This window comes from Elephantulus edwardii, unplaced genomic scaffold (genome assembly GCF_000299155.1).
Source record: "Elephantulus edwardii isolate Elephantulus edwardi_28Jun2011 unplaced genomic scaffold, EleEdw1.0 scaffold00464, whole genome shotgun sequence".
NCBI classification, from domain to species: Eukaryota; Metazoa; Chordata; class Mammalia; order Macroscelidea; family Macroscelididae; genus Elephantulus; species Elephantulus edwardii.
In genome coordinates, this window is record NW_006400214.1 from 239,729 (window position 1) to 267,652 (window position 27,924).

The window sequence follows — 27,924 nt, forward strand, 5'->3', positions numbered from 1 at the left end:
AGAGACTCAGAGATGTCCTTCTTACAGATATACCACAGAAAGCTCCATGGTCTAAAGTAACTAGCAACAACACCAAAAAGAACTCAACACAATGATAGTAATAAAACCTAACCACATTTTGTTTATCCATCCATTTTCTGATAGTCTTGAATGTTTTTTATGTCTTGGATATTGTGAGTAGTAAAGCATTAAACATTGTTGTAGAAGTCCGAGTCTCTGTTTCTGGGCATATAACTTGGAGTCAAATTGCTAAGTCTTGAAAATTCTTTCTTTTTAGATTTTTCAGAAACCACCACACTGTTTTGGCAAGCAGTTACATAATTTTGTATTTGTATCACTAATGGACGAGAGTTCCACAATACTCACCAACTTTTGTTATATCTGTTTTCATCTTAGTTTTCTTCAACCTCAGTCAAAGCCACTGCCTTGGAGTTTATTCTGACTTAAAATAACACTCTTGGGTTTCTGAGGCTGGAAATTCTAATAGAAGGAAATAAATCATCATTTTTCTGTGGAATCACTGGTAGATCAAATTGCCAGAAAGTGCAGCTTTTGTTTAGCAGAGTAATGCACTATGGACCACACCATGAGGTTCCTCATCATCCCTTTGAGAGTGAAATGAAATGTCATTTTAGTATTGACTTCCGTCTCTGATGGCTATGATGATAGAGAAACATTTTTAAATATCTGTGAGGTTTTCTTTTTTCTTTTTTTTATTATTTAAGAAAAAATTTACAGAGACTTTGGATTTCCATTCATTCATTGTTGTACTTTTCTCCCCTCCCAGCTCTCCACCTTAGTACATTACCCTCTTATAAAAGTAAAACAGAAATTATTTCATTGTTTTACAAACCCTCCCCAGGTCCACTCCACCATGTAGCCTTCGTTCTAGACACCTGTCATGACAAAAATACGTAATCACATATCCCTTTAAAACACTTTACTCCCTCATCTGTTTCAATACTGTATACATTATTGAACCCATCTTTCTCAGTCTCCCCGCAACCCCAATGTCAGTCCTGTTTGCAACAGTGGCACCATGCAGTATTTGTCCTTTTGTGAGTGAGATACTTCAGTCAGCATAATGTCCTCCAGGGTCACCCATTTTGAATAATATCGCATGAGTTCCTTGTTTTTCAATGCAGCGCAGTATTCCATTATGTGAATATACCACAGCTTCTCTATCCATTCGCTTGTTGATGGGCATTAGGTTTGTTTCCAACTCCTTGCTATTGTGAACAAAGCCACGATAAACATGGGTGTGCATATATCTGCTTGGTTGTGAGTTATCATCTCTTTGGGATATATTCCCAGTAGTGGAATTGTTGGGTCAAATGGTATCTCTATTTGCAACTTTTTGAGAAAGCGCCATACCGCCTTCCATAGTGGTTGCACCATTTTACACTCCCACCAACAGTGAATAAGTGTTCCAGTCTCTCCACAACCTCACCAGCATTTGTTGCTTGCTGTTCTGTTAAATTTTGCTATTCTGACTGGAGTGAGATGATACCTCATAGTTGTTTTGATTTGCATCTCACTTAGAGCTAGGGATTTTGAACATTTTTTCATGTGCCTATTGGCCATCTGAATGTCTTCTTTGGTGAAGTGTCTGTTCATATCCTGTGCCCATTTCTCTATTGGATTATTTACATTTATCTTGTTTTGGTGTTCATAAATTCTGGATATAAGTCCATTATCTGATATGTCATTACCAAGTACTTTTTCCCAGTCTGTGGCTTCCCTTTTTACCCAGTTGGAGAAGTTTTTTTATGTGCATAGGGATTTGATTCTTAGAAGGTCCCATTTATCTATTTTGTCTTCTCCTGGTTTTAAGAGGTTTTATTTTTTAAAATTTTTTTCTAAACTAAATTTTTATTTGATTGATAGTTTTAAAATGATATATAGGCATTTTTTTGTCTAACGGCATTAATTAATGTAGTTAATTAAGCACAATATTTAATCACCTCTGTATTGTATATTTTCTGCTACTGTGGTTTTCTTACATTTAGCTGGACAGTGTTGCTTCTTCATTTTCTTCTCAGAATTTTATGGATTTTAGTTAGTCTATAGTCCAGTTTATTTTTGGGTATAATATGAGGACTTTTCTAAATCCATCTTATATATCAGTAGTTCTCTGTCAGTCATTTCTTTAGAAGGGGCTCTGGCACTAGAGACATTATCACTAGGGTCAGATAATCTTGGCAAAAAACAAAGAATACGAGAGGGATACATATCTATCTGTGTTTCATTGACTATGCAAAGGCCTTAGACTGTGTAGATTACAACAAATTATGGTTAACAGTGAGGAGAATAGGAACACTTAATTGTGCTTATGCAAAACCTGTATTTGGAGCAGTCCTCAGAACAGAGGAAGGAAACATTGCGTGGTTCAAAATCAGGAAGGGAATGTGTCAGGGACATATCCTCTCTCCATACCTTTTATTTCTTTCTCTCTCTCTCTTTTTTTTGTTGTTGTGTGCCGTCAAGTCAGATCCGACTGGCAAAGGAGGATGCTCATCCTTCTCCAGCAGAGCATCTGATGGATTTGAACCACACGCCTATGAAGTTGCAGCACAGCTTCTTGCCACTAGGCCACCAGAGCCCTCTACATACTTTTTCAATCTTTATGCAGAACATATTATTCAGGGAGTTAGGCTTTAAACAGAGGAATGTGTCATCAGGATTGGAGGAAGACTCATCAAAAACCTGTTATGCAGAGGACACAGCCTTGCTTGCTGAAACTGAGGAGGACCTGAAGCACGTGCTGCAGAAGATCGCGGACTGTAGTCTTCGATATGGATTGAAGCTCAACATCAAGAAGACAAAGATTATCACCATGGGGCCAGTTGGCAGTGCCATGATAGATGGAGAAGAGATTGAGGTTGCTTATAGTTACAGCTTGCTCCGTTCCACAATCAACACTCTTGACAGTAGCAGTCAGGAGATCAAAAGATGAATTGCATTGGTTAAATCTGCTGTCAGGGACAGTTCCAGAGTACTGAGAAGCAACGATGTTAGTTTAGAGACTAAGGTACCCCTGATCCAGGCCATGGTCTTCATAATTACTTGCTGGCATCATAGTGCTGGACAGTGACTAAGGGTGACAGAAGAATTGATGCCTTTAAGTGATGGTGCTGGAGAAGAGTGTTAAGCATACCATGGACTGCCAAGTAAACAGATAGTTGTATCTTGGAGAGGGTGAAATAAAGTTTCTTCTTGGAGGCTAGAATTTTGAAGCTCTATCTCATAATTTTGATGTGTGGCCAGGAGGAACCAATCCTTGAATAAAGACTTCATGGTCAGGAGGTGGGAGGGACAGTGCAGGAGAGGAAGATCCCAGATGAGATGGTTTAATACAGTATCTAGGGCAGTGTGCGTAGCTTTGTTGGAGTCAGTGAGAGTGTTTCAGGACAGGGCAGGCTTCAGAGCTGTTGTATATAGGGTTGCTATGAGTCACAGGTGACTTGATGGCACATAATGATGTCAACATATGAGGTAGGAATGTTTAAATTTTATTTACTCAATACACCCCCTCACACACACACTCAGTGGTGAGTTGGAATTTACTCATAGCTGACACTCCTGCCAGATTTTAGAGCTTGTGAATCACATGAGAAGAGAGAGCCCACGCTTCACAAAACAGCTTGTGTATTTTAACCGAGCCTTTGAACTGCCTTTGAGTTGGCAGTGTAACTCCTTACCCTTTAAGCCATTAGAGCTCCTGATTTTTATTTGGTATATATTAATTATATAGGCCATGGTCTTTGTAATCACTTGCTATTTATCAGAGAATTGGACCGTGACTAGGGAGAATAGAAGGAGAATTAATGCCTTTGACCTGTGGTATTGGAGAAGAGTATTGAATATACCATGGACTGCTAAGAACATGAACAGGTTCATCCTGGAGAGGGTTAAACCAGTCGCTCCTTGGAGGCAAAGATTCTGAAGCCTCGTCTGACATACTTTGGACATGTTGCAAGAGGGACCAGTCCTTGGAGAGAGATGTCATGTTTGGGAGGGTGGAGGGACAGTGCAGGAGAGGAAGACCCTCTATGAGATGGATTGATTCAGTGACTGGGGTAATGGGGGCAGATGTGTTGGAGACAGATTGGCACAGCATAGAGCAGGGTTTAGGGCTTTTGTACATAGGGTCGCTATGAGTTGCAGGCGACTTGACAGCACATAACAACAACAATATATTAATGGTAATATTTTATCACTGGTACTGCCTTATTTCCTTGCTTGGAAAATGGTTTTGTGGAATTGCTGATAGTGATTCCTGTTTGATAATGCATTTATTCTTTTCTCTTTAGATAAAACAAGTGGATCTGGAACTCACTCAGATATGATGGAAAACAGTAAGGAAGAGGTAGGGATAATTTAAGCATATTAAAATGTATTGATTATTTTAACTAATTAAATTTTTCTCACACAAATTACTATTGATTTAGAGCTGACTCGCAGTTAACCCTCCACCCAGTTTTCAGAGAGTTAAGTCACACAGGAAGAGATTATTCATACTTTTCTGCTCGAGCACTTGGTCGTTTTGAACTGCCTACTTTTGAGTTAGAAAACCAACTCTTTAGCAGCAGTCTTTCGCTTGGGATGAAATTACCCACTTTTCTCCAATACAGGTAGTGGATTTGAATTATCTTTGGGTTAACAGAGCCATTCCTTACCCAGTAGGCCACCAGAGCTCCTCATTTTTATTGTTGGGTCTTTTTTCCTGCTCAATATATGTGTGTGCCAAAATCTTTTGCAGTCTGTCCACATGTTAGAGTCCAAATGACACTAACAAGGTCAGGGTCCATGGCATGTTTGCACCTCCTTTTGCATCTCTCTATGGACTTGAGTGACCAGGCCTTGGGACAAATTTAAGGGGAGAGGGGCTCCACAAGTGGAGCTTCTGGTGACTGGTGTCAACTTCCCCAGGCCCAGGCCTGCACCACAAAAAAACCCCACCCTCTTTTGCTTACTTCTCACCACTGTTCCAGACACAAAGCCTGGGCTAGTCCTAGAGTTGACTTTTAAACACCACTTTACCACCACCCCTGTCCCTGACCAGTGGCTGAGTTGTCTTGAAGTGCCACAGGTACACACTGCAGGAACTCCCTGGTGCTGCCTCTTGTCAAGTGCTCTGTGCTTTTACTACCCTTCATTTCCTTCAGCTTTACACCCTGGACCTTGAGAAAGATAACTAGATCCTTCTGGGCATCGGCAAAGGTGGTGCTGGTTCTCTTTTATTGGGGTTGTTTTTTTTTTTTTTTTCTCTTCTCCTCTTCCTCAGGTCCTAATCTAGCATCAGCAATACTTTGGAGCCAGGCCCTATGGGTGACACAGATGGACTTCCTTTATTGTTGTTGCTATTATGTACCATCAATTTTGAACAGACTTAGCTGACTCTCCAGTGGGACTTTCAGAGTCAGTAAATCACATGGGAGGAGATTGGACACATTTCTCTCACAGGACAGTTGACAGAAGATTAGAACTGTGCTCCTTGGGGTTTGTAGCACAATCTCATACCACTAAGCCACCAAAGCTTCCTTAATCTTTATTAGTTATGTACATAGGGTCGCTATGAGTCGCAGGTGACTCGACGGCACATAACAACAACAACAACAACATTAATGAGAATAACTTACCACAAATCTTTCCGTTTTTCTAGCTTAGAAATTTTTTTTGAGTTGATAATGGTTCTGTATAATTAGTAATGTAATTGTACGTAATATCATTAAGTAAATGATCGTATTGCATGTGTTTAATACATGCACATTTAAAAATTATTTTTATCATAGTTTTAAGCAAATGGCATGTGTATTTTCGAGTTGTACCTTTCTTCAAGGATATGTTTATAAGCTGTACATCAATTACCTATGGAATATGGTGATGCTGGTATAAAGGGGAGGGTATAAATAAGGTTTCAATAAAATAATATATCACACCTTAATTCTGGAAATATACAGTAATACACAAGTGTCATCATTATGTTTCATTTTGGCTTTGTGTCTAGTTAAAAAGGTATATTTTACCACTGTTTACTTCAACAGTTTACCAAAATTCAGCCAGCTGATGGCTTGTTTACCCATAGATATTTAAACATTATAATAGGTTATTTTGAGGCTAAGAATTATGAGCATGGTTCAGTGAGTTTAAGCTTTCTCAGAGGTGGTTATTAGAAATGTCATTATAACTTTGTACTTGTTACCCCTGGCAAAATCATAGTTCAGGGAGGTTTTTTCCTATTTTAAATGTTCTATTTGAATATTCTTATTTGTACACCTTTGGTGTGGCTTTGTTGACTTGGACCACAATTATGATACAGGATTATGTGCACTCTTTGGTACCATAGAGACACAACATTAGCCATTAAAAAATGCCACAAAAGTAATATTGTTGTTATGTGCCATCACGTCACCTGCGACTCATAGCGACCCTAAACTCAACAGCCCTAAGGTACAGACCTAAACTCTTCTCTGTCCTGTACCAATCGCAATGTCTCTGACACATTCATCCCGATTATCCCAGTCACTGAGTCAATCCACCTCATACAGGGTTTTCCCATCCTGCGCTGTCCCTCCACCCTCTCAAGCATGACGTCCCTCTCCAAGGACCAGTCCCTCCTTACAACATGTCCAAAGTATGTTAGACGAAGCCTCAGAATCCTTGCCTCTAAGGAGCTGCCCGATTTAACCCTCTCCAGGATGAATCTGTTTGTCTTCCTAGCAGTCCATGGTACCCTCAATACTCTTCTTCAGCACCACAACTCAAAGGCATCAATTCTCCTTCTATCCTCCTTAGTCATTGTCCAACTCTCTGATGCATAACAAGTGATTGCAAAAACCATGGCCTGTATCAGACGCACTTTAGTCTCCAGAGAGACACCAGTGCTCTTCAGTACTTTGGAGAGGTCCCTAACAGCAGACTTTCCCATGGCAATACTTCTTTTAATTTCCTGGCTACTGGTGTCAAGTGTATTGACTTGATACTAATGGTTAACCCCACCATAAGGGAATATATCTTTCACTTTTTCTGTAAAATGCTTGTCTGTTGGATACTTCTCTAAATCTGAACATTCAGATGAAGACAGACTAGGAAGAAGAATTGGCCATCCACTTCTGAAATAGCAGACCTCTGAAAACCCTATGTATGTACAACAATAATAGTCAATAAAAATGTAAAGTAATATTTACTGAAGGAGAATTAAATTTTTATTTATAGAAAAATACTCTAAGTCTGTAAACAGTATTTTATTATAACAAAGATCTTATTATGAGAAAATGTTTGTGTTATGAATGGATATTCCTTTGCAAGTTTCACTCACCTTTGAATTTATTTCTTGTACTTAGGTAACTAGCTCTTCAGAGAAATCCAAATCTTCAGGATTGTCACGATCAAAGAGGTTGGTTAACATTGAAGGGAAGATCGTAATTTTCTTTTTCAGAGTGTTTTATTTTTTATTTAGAAATAAAATACTTTCCCCCTTAATCTCATTTCCAGCAGCACTCCTGTTTGCAAGAAATTATATAAAAACTTGTTTTAGAAAAATGGATATTGTTGTCATTGTGTCATTGATGGCAATTCATCACAACTCTATTAACAGTATTTGAAAGCTTGCCCTATCCAATGTCATTTATGATTTCCAGCATACATTGTTGTAGTACTGTGTCAGTCCTTTTTGTTGAAGGAAGGTCTTCTTTTTCTGACTCCAGTTATCACAGCAAAGTGTCTTTTCCCAAGGAATTGCCCTGCCTGAAAACATTTTAAAAGTATATGAGACAACATTTCACCATCCGTGCCTCTTAGGCGCATCCTGGTTGTATTCCCTCATAAGGCAGTCTGTTGTTTTTGTTTTGGTGGACCATGGGATGGTCAGTACTCTTTGCTAACTCCAAAATTCAAAGACATCATTAATTTTGTTGTCCTTACTCATTGTTCAACTTTTTTTTTTATTGTTCAACTTTTGATGCATAGAAAGGAATTGAAAATACCATGGATTAGTTGATGTGCACCTTGATTGTTGTTCTTTAGCACTTTAAAGAGATAGCGGATTTTCCTAGTGCAACATCAAAAGATTTTTGGTGGTGTTTCTCCTCCACCTGCTGTTACCATGGGTATTGATTGTGGACCCAATGAAAAGCAAATAGATAGCCTCATATAATAAACTCTCCATGAGTCACCTGGTTTTTAGCATTATTACCTTATTCAGACTATGGACCTTAAAGGAATTTTTTGAAGAAGAATTATTTTACATTAGTAACTATTTTAGTGTATAGCTTATTACTTGAAATAATGTAAAACGTTTGAAAAAGGAGCTAAGATTAGTGCAAAGATCAAATGCCTTACATGAGAATTTTAGAATATGTGAAATTATTTTGAATTGTAGAGATATTTCTGAATTAATTTTGCAGATAGAAATATTAATAAGAAGAGGAAATTAGGAAATGTGCAACAATGAGTGAATGTAAATTCATCTTTTCTGTAAACATCTTTTATAATCATAATTAAAATTAAAAATTGTTATTAAAAAGTATGAAAAGAGCTATAAATATTTAAAAATACATTATACACAATGTTCTTTTCCAAGGACTGGTCCCTCCTGTTAACATTCCCAAAATATGTGAGATGGATCTTCACAATCTTTATCTCCAGAGAGTAACTTGGTTTCACTCTCTTGAGGACAAATCTATTTGTTCTCTTGGTGGCCCGTGGTATGTTCCATACTCTTCGCTAGCACCTTAACTCAAAGGCATCAATTCTTCTTCTGTCATCCTCATTCATTGTGCAGCTGTCTGATGCATAGCAAGTAATTTTGAAGACCATGACCTGGATCAGGCAGGTTAGTCTCTAGACCTTAGTCTCTGTCTTTGCAGTTCAGCCCTTTGGAGACATCCCTGACAGCGAACTCCTAATCCAATTTGTGTTTTCATTTCCTGGCTGCTCCTTCCAAGAGTATTGATTGAGGACCCGAGGAGACTGAAATTGTTGACAATCTTGATTTCTTCTCCATCTATCATATTCCTGCCAATTGGCCCAGTGGTGAGAATCTTTGCTTTCTTGATGTTGAGCTTCAATCCATATTGAATACTGCAGTACTTGACTTTCTGCAGCAGATCCTTCAGGTCCTACTCGGTTTCAGTGAGCAAGATTGTGCCATCTGTATAATGCAAGTTACTGATGAGTCTTCCTTCAGTTCTGATGCCCCATTCTTCCTCATGAGGCCCAGCCTCCCTAATTATCTGTTCTGCATTTAGATTGAAAAGGTATGGAGACAAGATGCATCCCTGACACATTCCTTTTCTGATTTTGAAGCATGGTATTTCCTTGTTTTTTTATGATGACTGCTTTCTGGTCCAAGCAGAGGTTTTGCATGAACACAATCAGGTGTTCTGGGATTCCTGGTCTTTTAACAGCCACAATTCGTTGTGATCCACACAGTCAAATGCTTTTGTGTAGTCAATGAAACGCAGATCATTCCCTTATACAGTAGTTTATAAAAGTAATCCCTATTGATCTATGCCTTCTGTCACCCTCTCCTTTCAGATCTCCACTAGATCTATCCTGATTCCTTCTCCCCTCCAAATTCTGTGACCCCTAATTTTCCCCTTTCTTCCGTGATAGCCCTTCAGTCCTCATCCCCTTCCCCTGTGGGCTTTTATTTACATCTCACCTACGATCTTTTTATTTGAATAATAATGTTCTTAGGCCATGTTTGTCCTTCTCAGACTCAGTGAGTTCACTCAGTAAAATGCTCTCTAACCTCTCCCATGTTATATAGTACTTTTCAAAATAATTCCTCCTGACTGCTGCAGAATATTTTGATGTGCATAGCAATATTATTCACAATAGCAAGAAAATGGAAACAGTCCCGATGTCCATCATCAAATGAATGGATTGAGTAGTACAATCTCCATTAAAGGATTTCATCTGAATTTATAGTTTGTGTTTTTTAAAGGGAATTAATTTCATTAAATACATCTTTCTCAGAATTTGTTCAGTAATGATTTATAAAAAGGATTAGTCTTGATATGTTCTAAAGAATACTTTTTTCTAGTGAGTGTTTCCAGGAATTCATATGTGTGTTGCAACATAGCAATTCGTTTTCTATTAATTCTGGAGCCTTATTTTTGGCTAATACTTTCAGTGAATCTTTAACTTTTTCCTTTAGTACTATTAGTTCTTTTTCACATGCTCCTTGCTAAAATGGTTTGTGTCAACTAATTCTTTCTTATACATTATTCCTTCCATTTTCTTTTGATAACTATCTGCATCATTTATGATTTTGCCCATAAAAACTTGAAGCTTGAGTTTGTTCTTCAGTTGTTTTTGCTTTTCCCAGGCAAGGCATGACTTTTCTGTTTGGCTTTGTAACTCCAGTTCGTTGTACATTTCCTTATAATACATTGCTTTATCTTCCCATGGTGGCCTTTGAAATCTTCTCTTGATTTCTCTTCAGCCTTTTTTTCCTGTTTGTTTGGACCTCTCTACATTTCATTGCAAGTTTCAGAGTTCCTTCTGACATCCATTTTGATTTTTTTTCTTTCATTCTGTTTTTTGCGACAATCTTTTGTTTTCTTAGTGAAAGATATCCGTGATGTTATGTCACAACTCATTTGTTCTTCTGTCATTAGTGTTCAGTGCATTGAATCTATTATTTAGATTGTTTTAAGAATGTAATTGGATAGTCTCAAGATCGTATTTTGGTTCTTTTGGACTTTAAAAATTTATTTTTTTAGCAAAAAAATTGAAAAAGGTTTATTAAATCAATTAGACAGGTGTAACTTGTGAGAGGTAGACAAAAAAGTTTAAAGTGGAAAAAAGAGATGGAGGAAAGGAACCCTTGATAGATAGTGGGCCCAAATATTTTTTAAGCTTTGGTTTACACTTGCACATCCATAACTTATGGTGTGCTCCACTGTCTCCCTCTGGCCTTGTTTTCACTGCTGATAGTGAGCTTCTCCATTAATTTTTCCGGCAGTTACTGTCAATCTGAATATGTGTAATCTGTTTAGGTAATGCTCTTATATATAGTAGCATATGTTGTTTAAAAATGGTATTTACATTGAACAAATCATTGATTTAATTGTCACACAATTTTGTTATGTGCTCCCCTGTCTCATTTCTGTCATTAAGTACATAATTTCTATCCAGCAATCCCTCTTTGTTTCTGACTTTTGTATTCTAGCCACCAGTTACTATTAATGCGTTTTGGCTGCATGTTTGATTAATTTTAGATCCTTAAAGTCATCAGTTTCTTTAACTTTAATTATTGGAGCATATATTGGAAGAATAGTTACATTAAGATAGTTCCTTCTATGCTCATGGATTATATACTATCACAGCATTTTCCTGCACAATAGATGTTGAAATGTTCTTTTTGGCTAGATGTATAACTTTTTAGAAGTATAACTTTTTAACAAACTGGCAATATTTGTGAACCCATGTTTATTGTAGCATTCACACTATAGCAAAGAAGTGGTAGCAACTCAAAATAGCTATCAATAAAGGAATGAATCAATAAATTGCAGTACATTTACACAGTGGATTCTTTTTTTAGAAGTCGTATATAAGGATTTCTAATTTTTATACATGTACAACTTATAATATCATGTACAACTTGTTAGGTATGAGAGAACTTCATTACATAAAACAGTGAAAAGAATTTAAATAGGCATAATCATTTTAGACACATTTTTAAATACTGTTTCCAAGTCAAGCACAGCTATAAGTGATCATAAGAACTGAAGAAAATTTGTTTACAAAATTTATTACTTGTTCAGTGGTGCTAAGAACCAAGAAATAATTAATTGAGATCTCACTAATAGAGACATAAGTCAGTTCCTACGAGAGAATGACCAGAGTAACTCCTGATTGTTAGGCCAAAAAGATATCCTTTTGTATGTTTTTCAATTGTATAAGGACATACATTCAGCCAAAGGGGTCTGAGCAGATAGCACTCTTATTTGTAGGCTCACAGAGTGCTGTTCCCTGTCTCGCTTCATGGCTGTATTGCCATTGTTGATTTCTTTGTCAATTTTTTTTTCTTTCTTTCCTCTCTGTCACTTCGTCTGTCCTCTCCTTTGTCCTGCACACTGATGTAAACCGCTTTTTTATAGCCTTCCTGGTTCCGAGTAGTTTCATTTGCCAAAAATTGTATTCTCGTGGCAAAGATTGTGTTTTCCTCAGTGTAGCCCAGAGAGCAATCTAGTCGCAGCAAGGTGCCATAGTTAAAGTCTTTTACAATCCCATCAAATTTCAAGCAGAATGGTCTCCACGTCTCTTTAGCCAATTCTGAGTTCAGCTCTTCTGGATCCAACACATCTATTCTGAGTTTCTCAAAATTCTCGCGGAACTCAGAGTAGATTTGGTCATCCACTTTGGTGAGTTTCAGGAACTGTGGATCAACTGATGAAATCAGTTTGTAGTAGACTTCAGAATGCTGCATTGCTCTCATGGCCCAAGCCATCTCAGTGTCAAGATAATTACCATCAGATTCTGCTGGAAGAGAAAGAGCATTTACCACCTACATCAGCTTCCCCGAAACTGGCTCATTGCACACTCCAGTCACCTACTTGCAGTCCAGCCTACACAGTGGATTCTTAACCAGCCTTGGGATCCAAAAAAAAGAACTTTTGAAACATGACACAACATTGAGGAATGTAAAAACTCAGTCACAAAAGGGTATATACAGTATATAGTCTTATACATTATAAGACTACTGTTATAAACATAGGAGGGGTACCAGGGGGATAGGTACAAAATTCTAGGGAAAGAATGGATAGATGAGGAGCACTTAATTGGAATAGGTAATGAAATGCCACAAGTTTGCTTGCTAAAACTGAGGAGGACTTGAAGCATTTGCTGCAGATGGTCAAGGACTTTATTCAGCCTTAAATATGGATTGAAGCTCAACATCAAAGAAACATTCTCATAACTAGGACTATTGGCAGCATCATGATAGATGGTGAAGAGATTGAGATTGTTAACAGTCCAGTTACTGAAGAGCAGTCATGTCAGTTTGAAGAAAATGGTTTCGCTGATCCCAGTGATCATATGTATCTGAAAATTGGACAGTGAAAAAAAAATTGGACAGTGACAGAAGATACGTTTGAATTATGGTGTCGGGGAAGATCACTTAATATCCTATGACCTGTAAAATTATCAAACTGGTCTGTCTTCGAAGAAATACAACCAGGGCTTTCCTCAGAAATAAAGATGGCAAAACTCTCTCTCATACTTTAAGTATGTTGTCATGAAGGACCCATCTTTGGAAATACACATTGTGCTTGGAAAGTGGCAAGTCAAAGAAAGAAAGGAAGACCCTCAACAGGATGAATATACATATTAAAACTTCCCTTGAGCATGTCTGTCAGAAAGCTGAATGGTAGTCCAGAGTGGGTAAGGTTCTCTTGTAGGATTCAGTTGTGGTTGAGATGACATCCCTAATAACAAGTGCTTCTTTCAGAACTAGTATGACCTGGCCCTTCCCATACATACTAAATTATAGTACTTAATGGCTCAAGTTATTAATGTGTGCATCTTTAAGTAGTTATGATTTCATTTCTGATTTGGAGATTGTACTCATTTTACAATTGATACTTATATTCCTTTGATAGTGTTTTTCTTGTCAAAAATATCTCTAATGTTCATAATTTTTTTCATAGGAAACCTTCTGTTGTAACAAAGTATGTAGAATCTGATGATGACAAACCTTTGGATGAAACTGTAAATGAAGATGCTTCTAATGAAAATTCAGAAAATGATATTAATATGCACAGTTTGCCAAAAGGTAATGTGTATTAATATTTTAGGATTAATTAAAGTTAAGATTCATTTTTAAATAATATAATGTATGCTAATATTTTTGTGATTTCCCCCCCCCATTTTCTTGTGTACTGTAGAGTCAGATCCAATGGCATAGGAGGAGAGTGCCCTCCTTCTCCAACAGAGCATCTGGTGGATTTGAACTGTGCACTTTTGGTATTGCAGTGCAGCTTCTTGCCATTGCGCCACCAGATCTCCCTTTTCCTAATATTTTTATTGACATCATTCAATTTTCACTTGGTTTTTTTGAGTTGTTTGTAAAGGACATATAATTAGTAGTAGTAGGGGAATATATTAGTGTGTATGTAATGCGTGTTATTGTGGACTAGTCTGTTAACCTTGAAAACAATTTTTATTTTCTCTTTACATTGGTTTTTAATAAGGATTTTTTCTTTGAAATTATTATTGAATGTGAAAGCGCATAATTAGAATATATCAAGTTTAAATTCAGTAAATTAACTTAAATATCTATAACATTTATTGAACTTAATATATTCTAATTATGCACTTTCAATTCATTTATTATATATAAGCCATCTCGGGTGGCCTAGTGTCAAGAAGCTGTGTTGCAATTCTGAGGGCACATGGTTTGAGACCACCAGCCACTCTGTAGGAGGAGGATGGGTTGTCTCCTCCCAAGTGATTTATTGCCTTTGAAACCTGCCAGAGGTTCAGCTATGGGTTGGCTTCGACTCTGTGGTACACAATAGCAACTGTATATAAAAATGTAATGATTATCACTACAAAATTAAAGAGAAAAACAAAAAGCCTTTTAAAGTTTTTCCCATTTTATTGCATTTTTATTTTCCCATTGATAAGAAACATGTAACTGTTAAAAATAGAATCAGGTGTATTTTAAAAATTGTTGTCATATACCTCTCAACTGTTGTAGTTTTAATTTTAAAACCTCTTTAATTAAGAAAAATTCCAAATGATAATACTTAGCTTTTTATTGCCCAAATCTTATAATATTACCATTGTGTAATGAAAGATTGACAGAGAACTTGGTATTATAATGGTATTTCAAAGAGTAATGGTTTTAGATATTTTTCTTTGTTAAATAATAGATTTCAAGCTCTTAGGTTTATCAGATTTATTGTTATATGTTTGTTTTGTTGTTGTTGTTGTTAGGTGCTTTTGAGTTGAATATTTGTGACCCTGTGAACAAAAGATCTGAACCCCGTCCTGTCCTGCGCCATCTTTACACTTTCTGACACACAAGAGCCCATTGAAGCAGTCAACATAGCAGCTCACCTGGTTGACGGTCTTCTTCTCCTTTGCCAACCCTCCACCCTTCCCAACATCATGTCCCTAAACAATATTTGTTACTCATTTTCCTCATTTCAACTGTCTTCTAATCTGGGCTCTACAACTATTCTCTCTGTTTAGTGTTCATAGGACTTTAAAAAGCTTTATATTTAGAAAGTAGATGGCCCATCCTACTACCTAGTCTCTCTTTATCCGGGAGCTCCAATGAAACCCCCTTCCACGCTGGTACTAATATTTCAGTATCACAGCAACCCCAAGTAATCTCTTTATAGAAAACTAACAGACAAGTGCTGCACCACTTAGAACATTCTTTCCAAACACAATCATTAGCTGCCCGAGAGGCCTACCAATTTTAAATACGAATCCCAGTCACCAGTTTCTTTTTGCCTACACAAAAGGCTTTCCATCCAAGAGGATTTTAAATAAGATCAGATACAGTCATTCAGCTTACATTTGATTGCCAACACCATCAGAAACGCCCAAAATTTACCCCAGCCCTCAAATAAATCCCAAACACTTTACCCATCATGATTCAGCTATGTCATGCTAAAAGCTAACTTACAGATAGGATTAGACTGACTTTTAAATAAAAAGGCCCACCCATCAGTTCCTCTTTTCCTACACAAGAGGTTTCCTACCCAAGGCAATTATAAACAAGAACAAATATAGTCATTCTGCTTACACTTGATTGCCAACGCAATTAGAAATGCTCAGTTTACCCCCAGCCCTCAAGTAAATTACAAACACCCACCAGAATAATTTGCTTTAGTGTTTAAGTGTATTCCTGATCTGTGCTCTTTCCCCCCACTTTATAAATCAAATGTTTTATTAGATAATGACCCAAACCTCTGAAGTGCTAATGTATCTCTATTAGCAGGAAAAAAGGGATCCCCATCTTAGAGATCCTGATACTGTTCAGCATTAGCTGCAAGAGTAGTGATGTACATATAGATGCCACCATAGATCAGATCGTAAGGAAAGAACATTTAGCCAACCTTCATGTATTTAACACAGCCTCAAGCCACCAGGAGAAAGGCCCCCAACCCCCTTAATCATCTCCTCAGCTCTTCTGCTGAAGAATTTGGCCTTCACAATGACTGGTTACTTTGGGAATACTCCCTTCCCCCGAAACTTTGTAGTAACCCTATTGAACCACATCAATGATGGGAGCAGCTTCAGTGTTCTTTTTTGCAGCATTTACCCTTGTCTGCTCACTGACCAAAGTACATAATTTATCAAGGTTGACAGTTGGTCAGAAGTGCTGATTCTTCTTCAGATGTAATGTCTCATACCAACCTTTCTAAAATAACCTTGATGGTATTTGTCAAAGTTGATCTGTGGTAATGCAAGCCACCGTTATTACCTCAGCCTCCAGGGTGCTTCCGGTGCTTCCCAATGCGGTCATGGCCATGGCTCACGTGGTCCCCAATTTTCCGAGTCTTCCTCAGTCTTAATGGCATTTTAGTAGTGTACACAAAAAAGCAGTCTATGCTCTTTTTAGATGAAACTTATAAAAAATTCTTGGATGATTTTCCAAGTATGTTGCATGGGAGGGAAAGGATTTTGATAAGAAAAGTAAGGTGCTAGCAAAAATAAGTGAGAGCTAACAAGTAAATGAAAAAAGGTAATGAATAGAGAAAGAGGAGAGATGGAGGAAAACTGATTAGTTTCATATTTATTTGTCTTTACATAGCATTTGTCACAATATTGTGTAGTCATTTTAGTGACCCAGGAAAGAGAAAACTAACATGGAGTTATATAGGCAGTGATTCATTCACTTTTAATTGTTATGATTTCTCTGCTTCTCACTTTGAATACTTTATGAAGGCCTAGGACTTCAAACATTTATATAATTTAATGATATAGGAGAATGTAAGTCACTATGTGATATTACTAACCTAAGCCAAAATTTATTTCCTCCACCAAATAAAAATAGATCAGTTTGATAAGTTTGACTTGTGTGGTATGCATCAGAGAGCTGGACAGTGGCTAGGGATGATAGATAATTGATGTCTTTGAGCTGTGGTGCTGTAGAAGAGTTTTGAATATACTATAGACTGCTAGGAGAACAAACAGGTTTGTCCTGGAGTGGGTGAAGCTGGGGTGCTCTTTGGAGTCAAGGATTCTGAAGCGTTGTCTGACATACTTTGGGCATGTTGCAAGGAGGGACCAGTCCTTGGAGAGGGACATCATGTTTGGGAGAGTGGAGGGATGGCGCAGGAGAGGAAGACCCTTGATGAGATGCATCAATTCAGTGATTGGGGTGGCGAGAGTAGGTGTGTCGGAGGTTGGCACAGGATAGAGGAGGATTTAGGACTCTTGTACATAGAGTCGCAAGTGACTCGACAGCATATAACAACAGCAACAAATTATTAGTATTACATACTTTTATTAACTATAGGTAAGTACTACATTCTTGTACAATTGTCTGATTCTCAAAATGAGCTCTGGTGGCTTAATGGTAAGGCATTGTACTGCCAACCCAATGTTTCACAGTTTGAATCCACCAGGTTCTATTCTACTTGGAAGAAAGATGTGTCTTTGTATAGCCTCTAAAAACTCGCTGGAGGGTCAACTATGAGGAAGTTCTGACTTGATGGTTCGTAACATCTACAATCACAACAGTCTTCAATGTAAAATTGACAGATACTCAGAGATGCTAAAATGAATTCAGCATTTTATGAACTTTTTTAGCTTTATGTTGAAAAACTAAGATTTAAAACAAATTTTCATTTAAAAATTTTTTTAAAATAAGAATACATATTTACTTCCTTTTTTGTTTTTTAAAAACATTTTTACTAGTTTATTTAAAAAATTCAAATACATTGTTTTCAAGAATTCTTTCAATTTCTCTTAACGCCCCCAACAAATTGTACAATCCCGTTATTAATTCGCCTGCTCCCTGCACATTCTCATCCACTGCTTCCAACCTCTCCCACTCCTCTTAGATCCTTATGCTTATTATAAAATAATGGATTTATACAATATTTATCCTTGTGGGACTGAGTTAGTTCACTTAGCACAATGCTGTCCAGTCCTTCCCAAGTTAGGTAATAATTTACAAAGTCATTGCTCCTGCGTGCTGCATAATCTTTCATTATATGAATGTACCATAATTTCTCAAGCCATTCATTTGTGGTTGGACATTTGGGCTGTCTCCATGTTCTTGCAGTGGTGAATAATCCTGGTATGAATGTTGGTGTATAAATCTCCATTTGTGCCTCAGTTCTCATTTTCTCAGGCTATATTCCAAGTAGTGGAATAGCTGGGTCATACGGAATTTCTATGTTCAGCTTTTTGAGGAAGTACTAAACTGCCTTCCAGAATGGTTACCATTTTATAGTCTCACTCATGTCTGCCTTCATGTGATTTGCCTTTGCATTATTCTGTTTAGAGACAGTCTTCTGCATGAATTTATCCCCCTCCCTGTTTTCATTAACTCTAAAGTTTCAATTCTTCTAAAATGATGAGGCTCCTCTAGAAATATATATATAAGAAATGATTATAATTAATGAAGTTTTTTGGTGAGTATTAATTTTGTTTTAAGTCGGTTCTCTTTGCATATTCTCCCACCATCGTGCATTTCAAAGACTTTAAAACTTATTTTTCACCCTTTAACTTGCCAAAATCCATTTGTTGAATTATAGTTTCTGGTTCAGAAAGACAGCCTCCTCTTCTTTCACTCTTACTGTCAGTAATGTCCAGTTACTTGAGTCTATTAATTGAGACCTGGACCATATTTTTTTATTGTGTTGCTCTTTTATATTAGGGACCTCTGCTAACCTAGTTGTAAGGAACTTTGCTGTCATTCCAAAGACATGCAGTTTGCATCTACCAGGTGCTCTATGGAAGAACCATGGACAATCTCCTACTGTGGGATGATCCACCTCCTGAAAACATGCTGGACGATCAGCTTTGAGTCTTTTCAGACTCAGTGTTACATAACAAGAGAAACAACAACCCTAATAACGAATAATTTTGGTAATTGAGAACTAGACCAGAATTTTTACACTGCTCCTGTTTTATCCATTCTTGAGTGAATATAATGAAGAGTTCACTTAGCTACTTTCCACTTTGGTTTAGCCCTAAACCCTGCTCTGTCCTCTCCCAATCTCACTGCCTCTGATACACCCATCCCGATTACCCAAGTCACTGAGTCAATCCACCTCATAGAGGGTCTTCCCCTCTTGGCGCCATCCCTCCACCCGCCCAGGCATGATTTCCCTCTCCAAGGACCTGTCCCTCCTTACAACATGTCCAGAGTATGTCAGACAAAGCCCTAGAATCCTTGCCTCCAAGAAGCAGCCAAAGTACCAAAGTACTCTTCTCCACCACCTCAGCTCAAAGGCATCAGTTCTCCTTCTATCCTCCTTAGTCATTGTCCAACTCTCTGATGCATAACAAGTGACAGCAAAGACCATGGCCTGTATCAGACGCACCTTAGTCTCCAGAGTGACACCATTGCTCTTCAGTACCCTGGAGCAGACTTTCCCATCGCAATACGTTTTTTGATTTCCTGGCTACTGGTGCCAAGAGTGTTAACCGTGGAGCCAAGCAGACTAAAGTTGTTAACAATCTCAATCTCTTCACCATCCATCCTAATGCTGCCAATTGGTCCAGTGGTGGGAATCTTTGTGTTCTTGACATTGAGCCTCAGTCCATACTGAAGGCTGCAGTCCTTGACCCTCTGCAGCAAGTGCATGAGGTCCTCGTCAGTTTCAGCAAGCAGGGTTGTGTCATCTGCATAACGCAGATTGTAGATCTTCCACCAATCCTGACGCCACACTTCTCTTCATAGAGCCCAGCCTCTTGGATAGTCTGTTCTGCATACAGGTTGAAAAGGTATGGAGATAGGACACATCCCTGGCGTACACACTTCCCAGTTTTGAACCATGCAGTGTTTCCTTGCTCTGTTGTGACGACTGCCTCTTGGTCCAAGTATAGGTTTCTCATTAGCACAATTAAATGTTCTGGGATTCCCATTCTTCTCAGAGTCAGCCACAGTTTGTTATGATCCACACAGTCAAATGCCTTTGCATAATCAATGAAACACAGATAGACATTCCTCTGGTATTCTCTGCGTTCAGCTAAGATCCATGTAACATCACCTACAATATTCCTAGTACCACGACCCCTTCTAAACCCAGCCTGGACTTCTGGCAGTTCTCTGCTGATGTGCTGTTCCAGTCGTTTTTGGATTATCTTAAGTAGAATCTTGCTTGCATGTGAAATCAATGATGTCGTTCTATAGTTTCTACACTCTATTGGGTCACTCTTCTTTGGGATGGGAACAAATCTAGATCTCTTCCAGTCAGTTGGCCAAGTGGTTGTTCTCCAGATTTCTTGACACAACTTGGTGAGCATATCCAGGGCAGCATCTGTTAGCTGAAAGACATCAACTGGTATACCATCTATTCCTCGGGCCTTATGTTTTGCTATTTCCTTCAAAGAACCTTGAACTTCTTCCTTCATCACCATAGGCTTCTGCTCACATGTGATTTCATTAAATTGTTCTGTGTCTGCCAGTTCCTTTTGATACAGTGGCTCAGTATATTCTTTCAATACTTCCTAGATCATTTCATATTCTGCCTGAAGCATCCTTGACTATAGCAACTCGAGATTGGAATTTATTCTTCAGTTCCTTGAGCTTAAGAAATACTGAGCGAGTTCGGCCCTTTTGATTTTCCGACTCCAGCTCCTTGCACATTTCATTGTAATATTTTGCTTTCTCAACCTGTGCTGCCCTTTGGAATCTTCTGTTCAGCTCTTTAGTATCTTGAATTCGTCCTTGTGCTTTGGCTTCTCTGCGCTCCAGTGCAATCTTCAGAGTTTCTTCTGACATCCATTTTGGTCTTTTCTTCCTCTTCTCTCTTTGTAATGACCGGCTGCACTCTTCATTTGACATCCTCCCACAACTCATCAGGTCTTCACTCATTAGTGTTCAAGGCCTCAAACCTGTGCCTGAGATGGTTCTGAAATTCAGGTCGGATGAACTCAAAGTCATATTTTGGTTCCTATGGATTCGGTTTCATTTTCCTCAGCTTCAGCTTGAACTTGCATATGAGTAGTTGGTGGTCTGTTCCACAGTCAGCTCCTGGCCTTGTTTTCACAGCTGATATTGAGCTTCCGCAGATATAATCGATCTGATTCCTGTGCATACCATCAGGTCAAATCCATGTGTATAACCTGCGTTTATGTTTCTTATAAAACGTATTTTCAATGAATAGGTCATTGTGCAAAATCCAATCATTCTATCTCCAGCTTCATTTCTCTCACCATTTCTATGGTTTCCAACTACAGATTCTTCTTCTCCTTGTTAGACCACGTTAATTAAAGTGTCTTATAAAACTGTTTGATGACTTTACAGGTTAATGATACTTTTACTTCCTGACTGGGAAATGCTGCAGAATAAGATGTAGCTGAATAAACTTCTTTTGTTGTCTCTTTCAAGTGGTTTCCCGGGGCAGTACAAACTTAATGGTAATTATGTTTTTGGGTTTATGACTTGGATGATGAGATATATAATAAGTATTTTTTGTCATTGTTTGTATACCATAGAATTGGAAGTGACACATAGCTGACCCTCCAGTGGATTTTCAGAGGCTATAAAGCACATGGGAGTTGACCTTTCTCCTGCCGAATATTTTGTGGATTTGAACCATGTGCCTTTACATTGCCAGCAAAATTACTTACCACTAAGCCTCCAGAGTTCCCTCTTTTTGTCTGTTCTTGTTATGTGCTGTCAAGTCGTTTGTGACTCATAGCGACCCTATGTACAACAGCCCTAAACCCGGCTCTGTCCTGTGCCTATCGCATTGCCTCTGACATACCCATCCTGATTACCCCAGTCACTGAATCAACCCACCTCATAGAGGTGGATTGTCTGTAGTTTACTTAAAAGCTTTGTATTGAATTTAAAATGATCATTAATCGTCATAGCAGCTTTCGTAATAGGCACCATTAAAAATTCAGAAGCAGTCTGAGGCTTCTTGACTCACACATTTCTTAAATAATTTCATTACTACCCAGTGTTTTTATGGGTTATATTTCAATAAGTATTCGGATTGTTTACACGTGGCCCCCCCCCTTTTTTTTACACCTGGTTCTTTTATTGTTTCATTTACTGTTGAGAAGTCTTTAAACAATATTGAGTGTTTAAAAACACACACACACACAAAAAAAAACCAAACAACCCAACAATATTGAGTGTTTAATGGACAAACCTCCCAAAACCTACCTATCAGCAGTGTTGGCTTTATATGAACTGAAGTCTTAATACTTCACTTGCACATTTAATATGTGTAATGGTTTTTTAAATGAAATCATTCTAGGTACAGTGATTGTACAACCAGAGCCAGTGCTGAATGAAGACAAAGATGATTTTAAAGGGCCTGAATTTAGAAGCAGAAGTAAAATGAAAACTGAAAATCTCAAAAAACGCGGAGGTAAATACAAGTAAAAATGGAAACTTAACTTTAAAATGCTGTTTATGTCCATATTGGAAAATCTGACGTGCTTACTAAAAATACCCCCACCTTTCTCCTCACTGTTTATTAAAAACATTACTTAAAAGTAAATTCTGTTTCTTTTAGTTCTGAAACAGAAAAGATTTTAAGTACCATTTATCAAAATAACCTTTACATTCAGTGGCTTTTAAGGTATATCAAGAAGATTAGAAGTTTCTTCTTTTATGTAATTTCTGTAATGCCTGTATGCCAGTATACCATGAGCTTCTCTCAACACCTGAAGAATTTTAAAGTTGTCCAGAATCTTTTCTGTGCCATTTGCGTAACTTTAAACATATTTAGAACATCACATGATGGACATCATTAATACTGTAACCTGGAATGTATATTAAAATGCAAATATCTTGCTTAAATTCTAGTTCTATAATTTATGAGGATGAGATCAAGAATGTGTTCTTCTGTTTTCATATATACTGAAGTTTGAGATCTGTTGATCTAAATACAGTAGTGTAGAGATGTATAATAAGGAGAAAGGATTAGTTGTAAATCTCTTTCCATCCATTCACCTGAGTTACCTTTTCCTTAAGACAGTAGTAGATAATAGTAGGTCTGTATATCCCTATTTAAATGCACAACTATATTGGCTAACCATTTATAGAAACGTAATAAAAATTTAATTAGGAATTTGTTGACAATAGAGTCTCTCCTTTCTTTGTTTGCATGTGATTTTTGAAATATTTTCTATAATTTACCTTTTGGACAGATCATCATGACTTTTGGGTGCCTAAAGTGCAGGACTATAAAAGGAGCAAATCTTTAAAAGCTTGTGATAATATATTTCTAAATTGAAGTATAAGGATATAATGATGATTTAATATTTTATGATGTTACATAATTGTGCAGTTATAGTGAAGTTCTTTTTTGATGAAAACAATTCATTTTAGAGGTATTATCTTAATGAAACTAGTAAAATATATTTGTACTGATAAAATGTTTAACCTTTTGTCTAAAATAATGAACTACCCTTTTCTAGCATAAGGAAGATTTGCTGAGAGTCTAGTTGAATGTTGGTAAACTGCCATTGCAGCATGAAAGCCATGCACACTAATTTATATTTTTAAAACGTAAGAGAATCAGTCAGTATACCCAGAATGAGAGTAAGGATCAGTAGCAAGAAATTTTTTCTTTTGTAGGAGAAAGAGAAATAAACATATTGCATTTTGTATCCTTTGTGCTCTAGCATAGTCATTGTCTAATAGATGCATAGAAGTTAAAAGAAAAATTCACAAAGTTTGCTCTGCTTTTGCTGTTAGGTCAGATCTGGTGCATTTCTGGAACATTCTCTTGAATGTTCTTTGTACAAATATTTAAATCATGCTTAAGGCTATAAAGCACTTAGATCTTTAATAATAATATGTGTCTTAATGTTTATAGCATATTTAATCTGAGAAATCATAATTTAATTATGTTTTTTCTCATGCACATAAAGTAGTGATCTATTATACTGAATTGACATATTAAATCTTAAAACCATTCGATCTAAAATTGAGGGCAAGTTGTTAATTTTGCTAAACTTTATATAAAAAGTCTTCTCTTGATTTAAACTCAAATTCTAAAACAAAGACAATGGCCATTTTAAGAGCCACTATTTGTTAAATACCAGGTCTCCACATGCTTTCCTTAGTTTAATTGTTAGGCATTATATTTTATGCCTACCTTTTGAAATGTGACACAGTAGATTTTCTTTTTGAATGACAATTTTGATATTGACAATTTTGATATTTGTGTTCAGAAATGGAAAGTCATCTTTTCCAGTTACACATTGCATTGTCTTATAACCTTTAAGATATTTAATAAATGATGTATAACCTTATGAGAAACAATTACGTAAATTATGTATCTTTAATATTTTACCATATGTCCTTTTTGTCTCATTTAAATGAAGTATTGAATCAGTCCCACTTTTAATCTATTTCTCTTCTCCCCAGGTTATGTTCTTGTGTTATTTCTGTGTATATATTTTTTTAAATATACTTATTCATAAGTACTTGTTTTCAATTTTAAAATAAATAGTATGCCATATATTGCAGTTGTATGTTTAGAAATATATTTCAGCCAATTTTTCATTTATTATTTGCTTGTTTAACTTTCTTATAAATCAGCTGTGAGGTAGTTCCAACTCAGTGATTCATAGGCACTTATTGTATATTTACAACATTAAATATAACTGGAAGCTCTGTTGACCTAATGGACAGACAATTGTGGTGCCAACCCAAAAGCAGGCTACTCAAATCCACTTGCTTCTCCTCAGGAGAAAGATGGGCAGTCTATACCTGTGCGATTCACAACCTCAGAAAACCAGCTGGAGTGTCAGCTTTGAGTTGATTCTGGTTTAATGGCAATGAGAAAGAAAGAAAAACAGAGAAAGCAAATATACATTTAGTATTATACATGTAGAAGATTCATTTTATTATAGAATTCCATTATATGACTGAATTATCCAATTCCTAGTGGTGAAGTTACTTCCAGTTCCTCTTTTTTAATTACTGTTATGGAGCACCCAGGTTAAGACAAACTAGGAAACTGGATTGGCCATTTACTGTGAAATAACAGGCCTCTGAAAACCCAAAACCAAGGAAAGAATACAGATAGCCATAGTATTAGAAGTAGAGACCATATTAGATATTGATCTAAATGAGGAGAAACACTTACAGACATTATTTAATAATTTAAATATGGAATATATAGATACAGGAAAACTAGAAGTTGAAAATGAAATGAACTGCAGGAATATTTACATTCTAGGCATTAGTGAGATTAGAAAGACTGGAATTGGTCATTTTGAATCCACCAATAATAGGATCTATTATGTGGAGAAGGAAAAACTGAGGGAAAATACTGTTATATTCCTAGTTAAACAATTTCCAGTTCTATACTGAAGTAAATGTTGTGGGTGATAGTATATTAGCTATAGTATCCATATACAAAGAAGAGCTGTTAATACGACTGTTATTTAAATATATTAAAATATATACACGAACAGCTTAACCCAAAGAGGAGGAAACTGAAGATTTTTACTAAATTTTGTAGCCTGACCTGGAATAAACGTGCAGTCAAGATGGGTTAATGATAATTGGTGACTGGAATGCAAAAGTTGGAAACAATGAAGAAGGAATGATAGTCAGAAAATACGGACTTGGTGACAGAGTTGAGGCCAGAAAATAAATTATAAAATTTTTTATACTCAGGGATTTATTCATCACAGTAAATTTTTTTTAAAAATCCGCAGATTACAGCTTTATACATAGACCTCACCTTGATGGATTACAAAAGAATCAGATTGACTACATATGTGGAAGGAATCTTTGGAGAAGCACAGTATCAGTAGTCAAGACCAGGTCAGGTGCTGAGTGTAGAACAGACCGTGAATTACTCCTGGAAGTTCAAATTGTGGCTGTTGGGTCCAGAAGAACCAAAATATGACCTTGAATCTATCCCACTTGAATTTAAAGGTCATCATAAATAGGGGTTTGAAGCTCTGAACACCAGTGATTGAAAACCAGATGAATTGTGGAATTACTATCAAGGATATCCATTACAAAGAGAAGAATGAAAGTCTATGTGAGAAGAGACTGATAATTGCACTACAATGTGCAGAAGCCGAAATGGAAAAATTGCTGAAGAGATGTAGGAGAACAGAAAATCTCAAAGGATAGCTCAAGAAGACAAAGCAAAGTATTACAATGAAATGTGCAAAGAGCTGTAGCTAGAAACTAAAAAGGGAACAATACACTTACTATTTCTCATGCTGAAGGAACTGTATAACAAAGTCAGGCTTTGAGTTGCAATGCTAAAGGATGGTACAGGAAAAATTTTGATTGATGATAAAAAGAAGATGGGAAGGAATACACAGAGTACCAAAAAGAATTAAATGCCACTGTTAGTTGTATTCAACTTGAGGACTCAAAAGCACTGAACAACAAACATCAACAATTAGACTGCAAAGAATATAGTTTTATTTATATATATACACACACACACACACACACACACAATATATATATGTCATTTAATTGTTTATATATATATACACACACACATATATGTCATTTAATTGTTTATTTTTTAAAAGAACTGATAGTAAATGCATTTGCAAAGCAAATATAAAATGAAAAATGAGCTCTTGATACCTAGTTCTTAAGTTCCATTTAAAAAAATTGAAGTTTTTTTTTATGTTAGGTATGAAAAACATAATTTTGCATATTTCAGTGTGACAAGTTAGGATTGTACCTCTGGAGTTTGCCACTATTTTCATGCTTTTAGGCAATCAGTAGTTATTTATCTGTTTTTCTTATGTTCCCATGTAGGTTTTCCTAGGATTGAGAAGTATTTTTTTTCTAAAACAGAAAATGCAGTGTGATGACTAAAACAGAAATCTATCTGTTTGTGTGTGTATATGATTAATGGGCACTATTTTCTCCTAGAAGATGGGCTTCATGGAATTGTGAGCTGCACAGCTTGTGGACAACAGGTCAATCATTTCCAAAAAGATTCCATTTATAGACATCCTTCACTGCAAGTTCTTATCTGTAAAGTAAGTAGTGCTACGTTGCTAATTAACTCAACAAATATTTACTTACTATGTGCTAAACCCTTGAGATACATTGATGAGAGAGATGAAATTGTTTTTTGTCTTTCATGGATTTACATTGTAATTGAGAGGGTAGACTTTTAAATAGCCTAATAAATGCCATGATATAGAAGATACATTTTATTATCGAAAAGCATAGGAAACTTGTGTAATTTTATTTTGATTTGCTGCAGTTGGGGTATTTTCCAGTGGAGGTGATGTGAAATGTTTATGATGTGAACTGCATTAGCCTCGTGAAGTGAGGTTGGTTCAGAGTGTTCTAGGCTAATACAATGTGGTATTAAAAAATTAGTAGATTAAAGGGAGGAGGGTAAGGAAATGGGAAAGATACAGTGGGTACCTGAAAAGACTGGATAATTATGGGCAAGGTCCAATAGTGATTAAGTTTATAATGCATGGATATGATTGTATAAAACACAGTGTATGTAAACTTTGTAAGCAAACCAATATAAAATTTTTTTGCATCATAAATGTTAAGCGTTTTATTGTGACAAGACAAATGGTTGTTCATAAAAATTTTTTTTTAAAAAGGGAAAAATTAGTAGGTGAGAGCCTGATGTGTTTGAAAACCTAAAGACTGTACTTGTATGAATGCACGCATTTTGTAACCTTAAGTTTTTTTTTGACACTTTATTACATCAGATGGGCTTTGGGGGACATAGGGGCGCACTCAGTCCTTCTTGGCAGCAGCCTTCCTCATGGTGGCCAGGACATTGC

General features: G+C 36.7%; 1 protein-coding gene across 2 annotated transcripts in view; it reads left to right on the plus strand.

Annotated features, from left to right (window-relative positions):
* Positions 1-27,924, plus strand: part of ATRX (alpha thalassemia/mental retardation syndrome X-linked) — a 301,403-nt gene that overhangs the window by 24,286 nt on the left and 249,193 nt on the right. The window contains exons 2-6 of one of the 2 annotated variants that reach the window (XM_006902875.1): positions 4,314-4,369; positions 7,347-7,399; positions 13,662-13,786; positions 22,422-22,535; positions 27,041-27,150. In XM_006902875.1, coding sequence (XP_006902937.1) covers positions 4,346-4,369; positions 7,347-7,399; positions 13,662-13,786; positions 22,422-22,535; positions 27,041-27,150 — 426 coding nt within the window. In that variant the 5' untranslated portion in view covers positions 4,314-4,345. The remainder of the gene's footprint in view (positions 1-4,313; positions 4,370-7,346; positions 7,400-13,661; positions 13,787-22,421; positions 22,536-27,040; positions 27,151-27,924) is intronic. The other variant, XM_006902876.1, reaches the window with a different exon arrangement.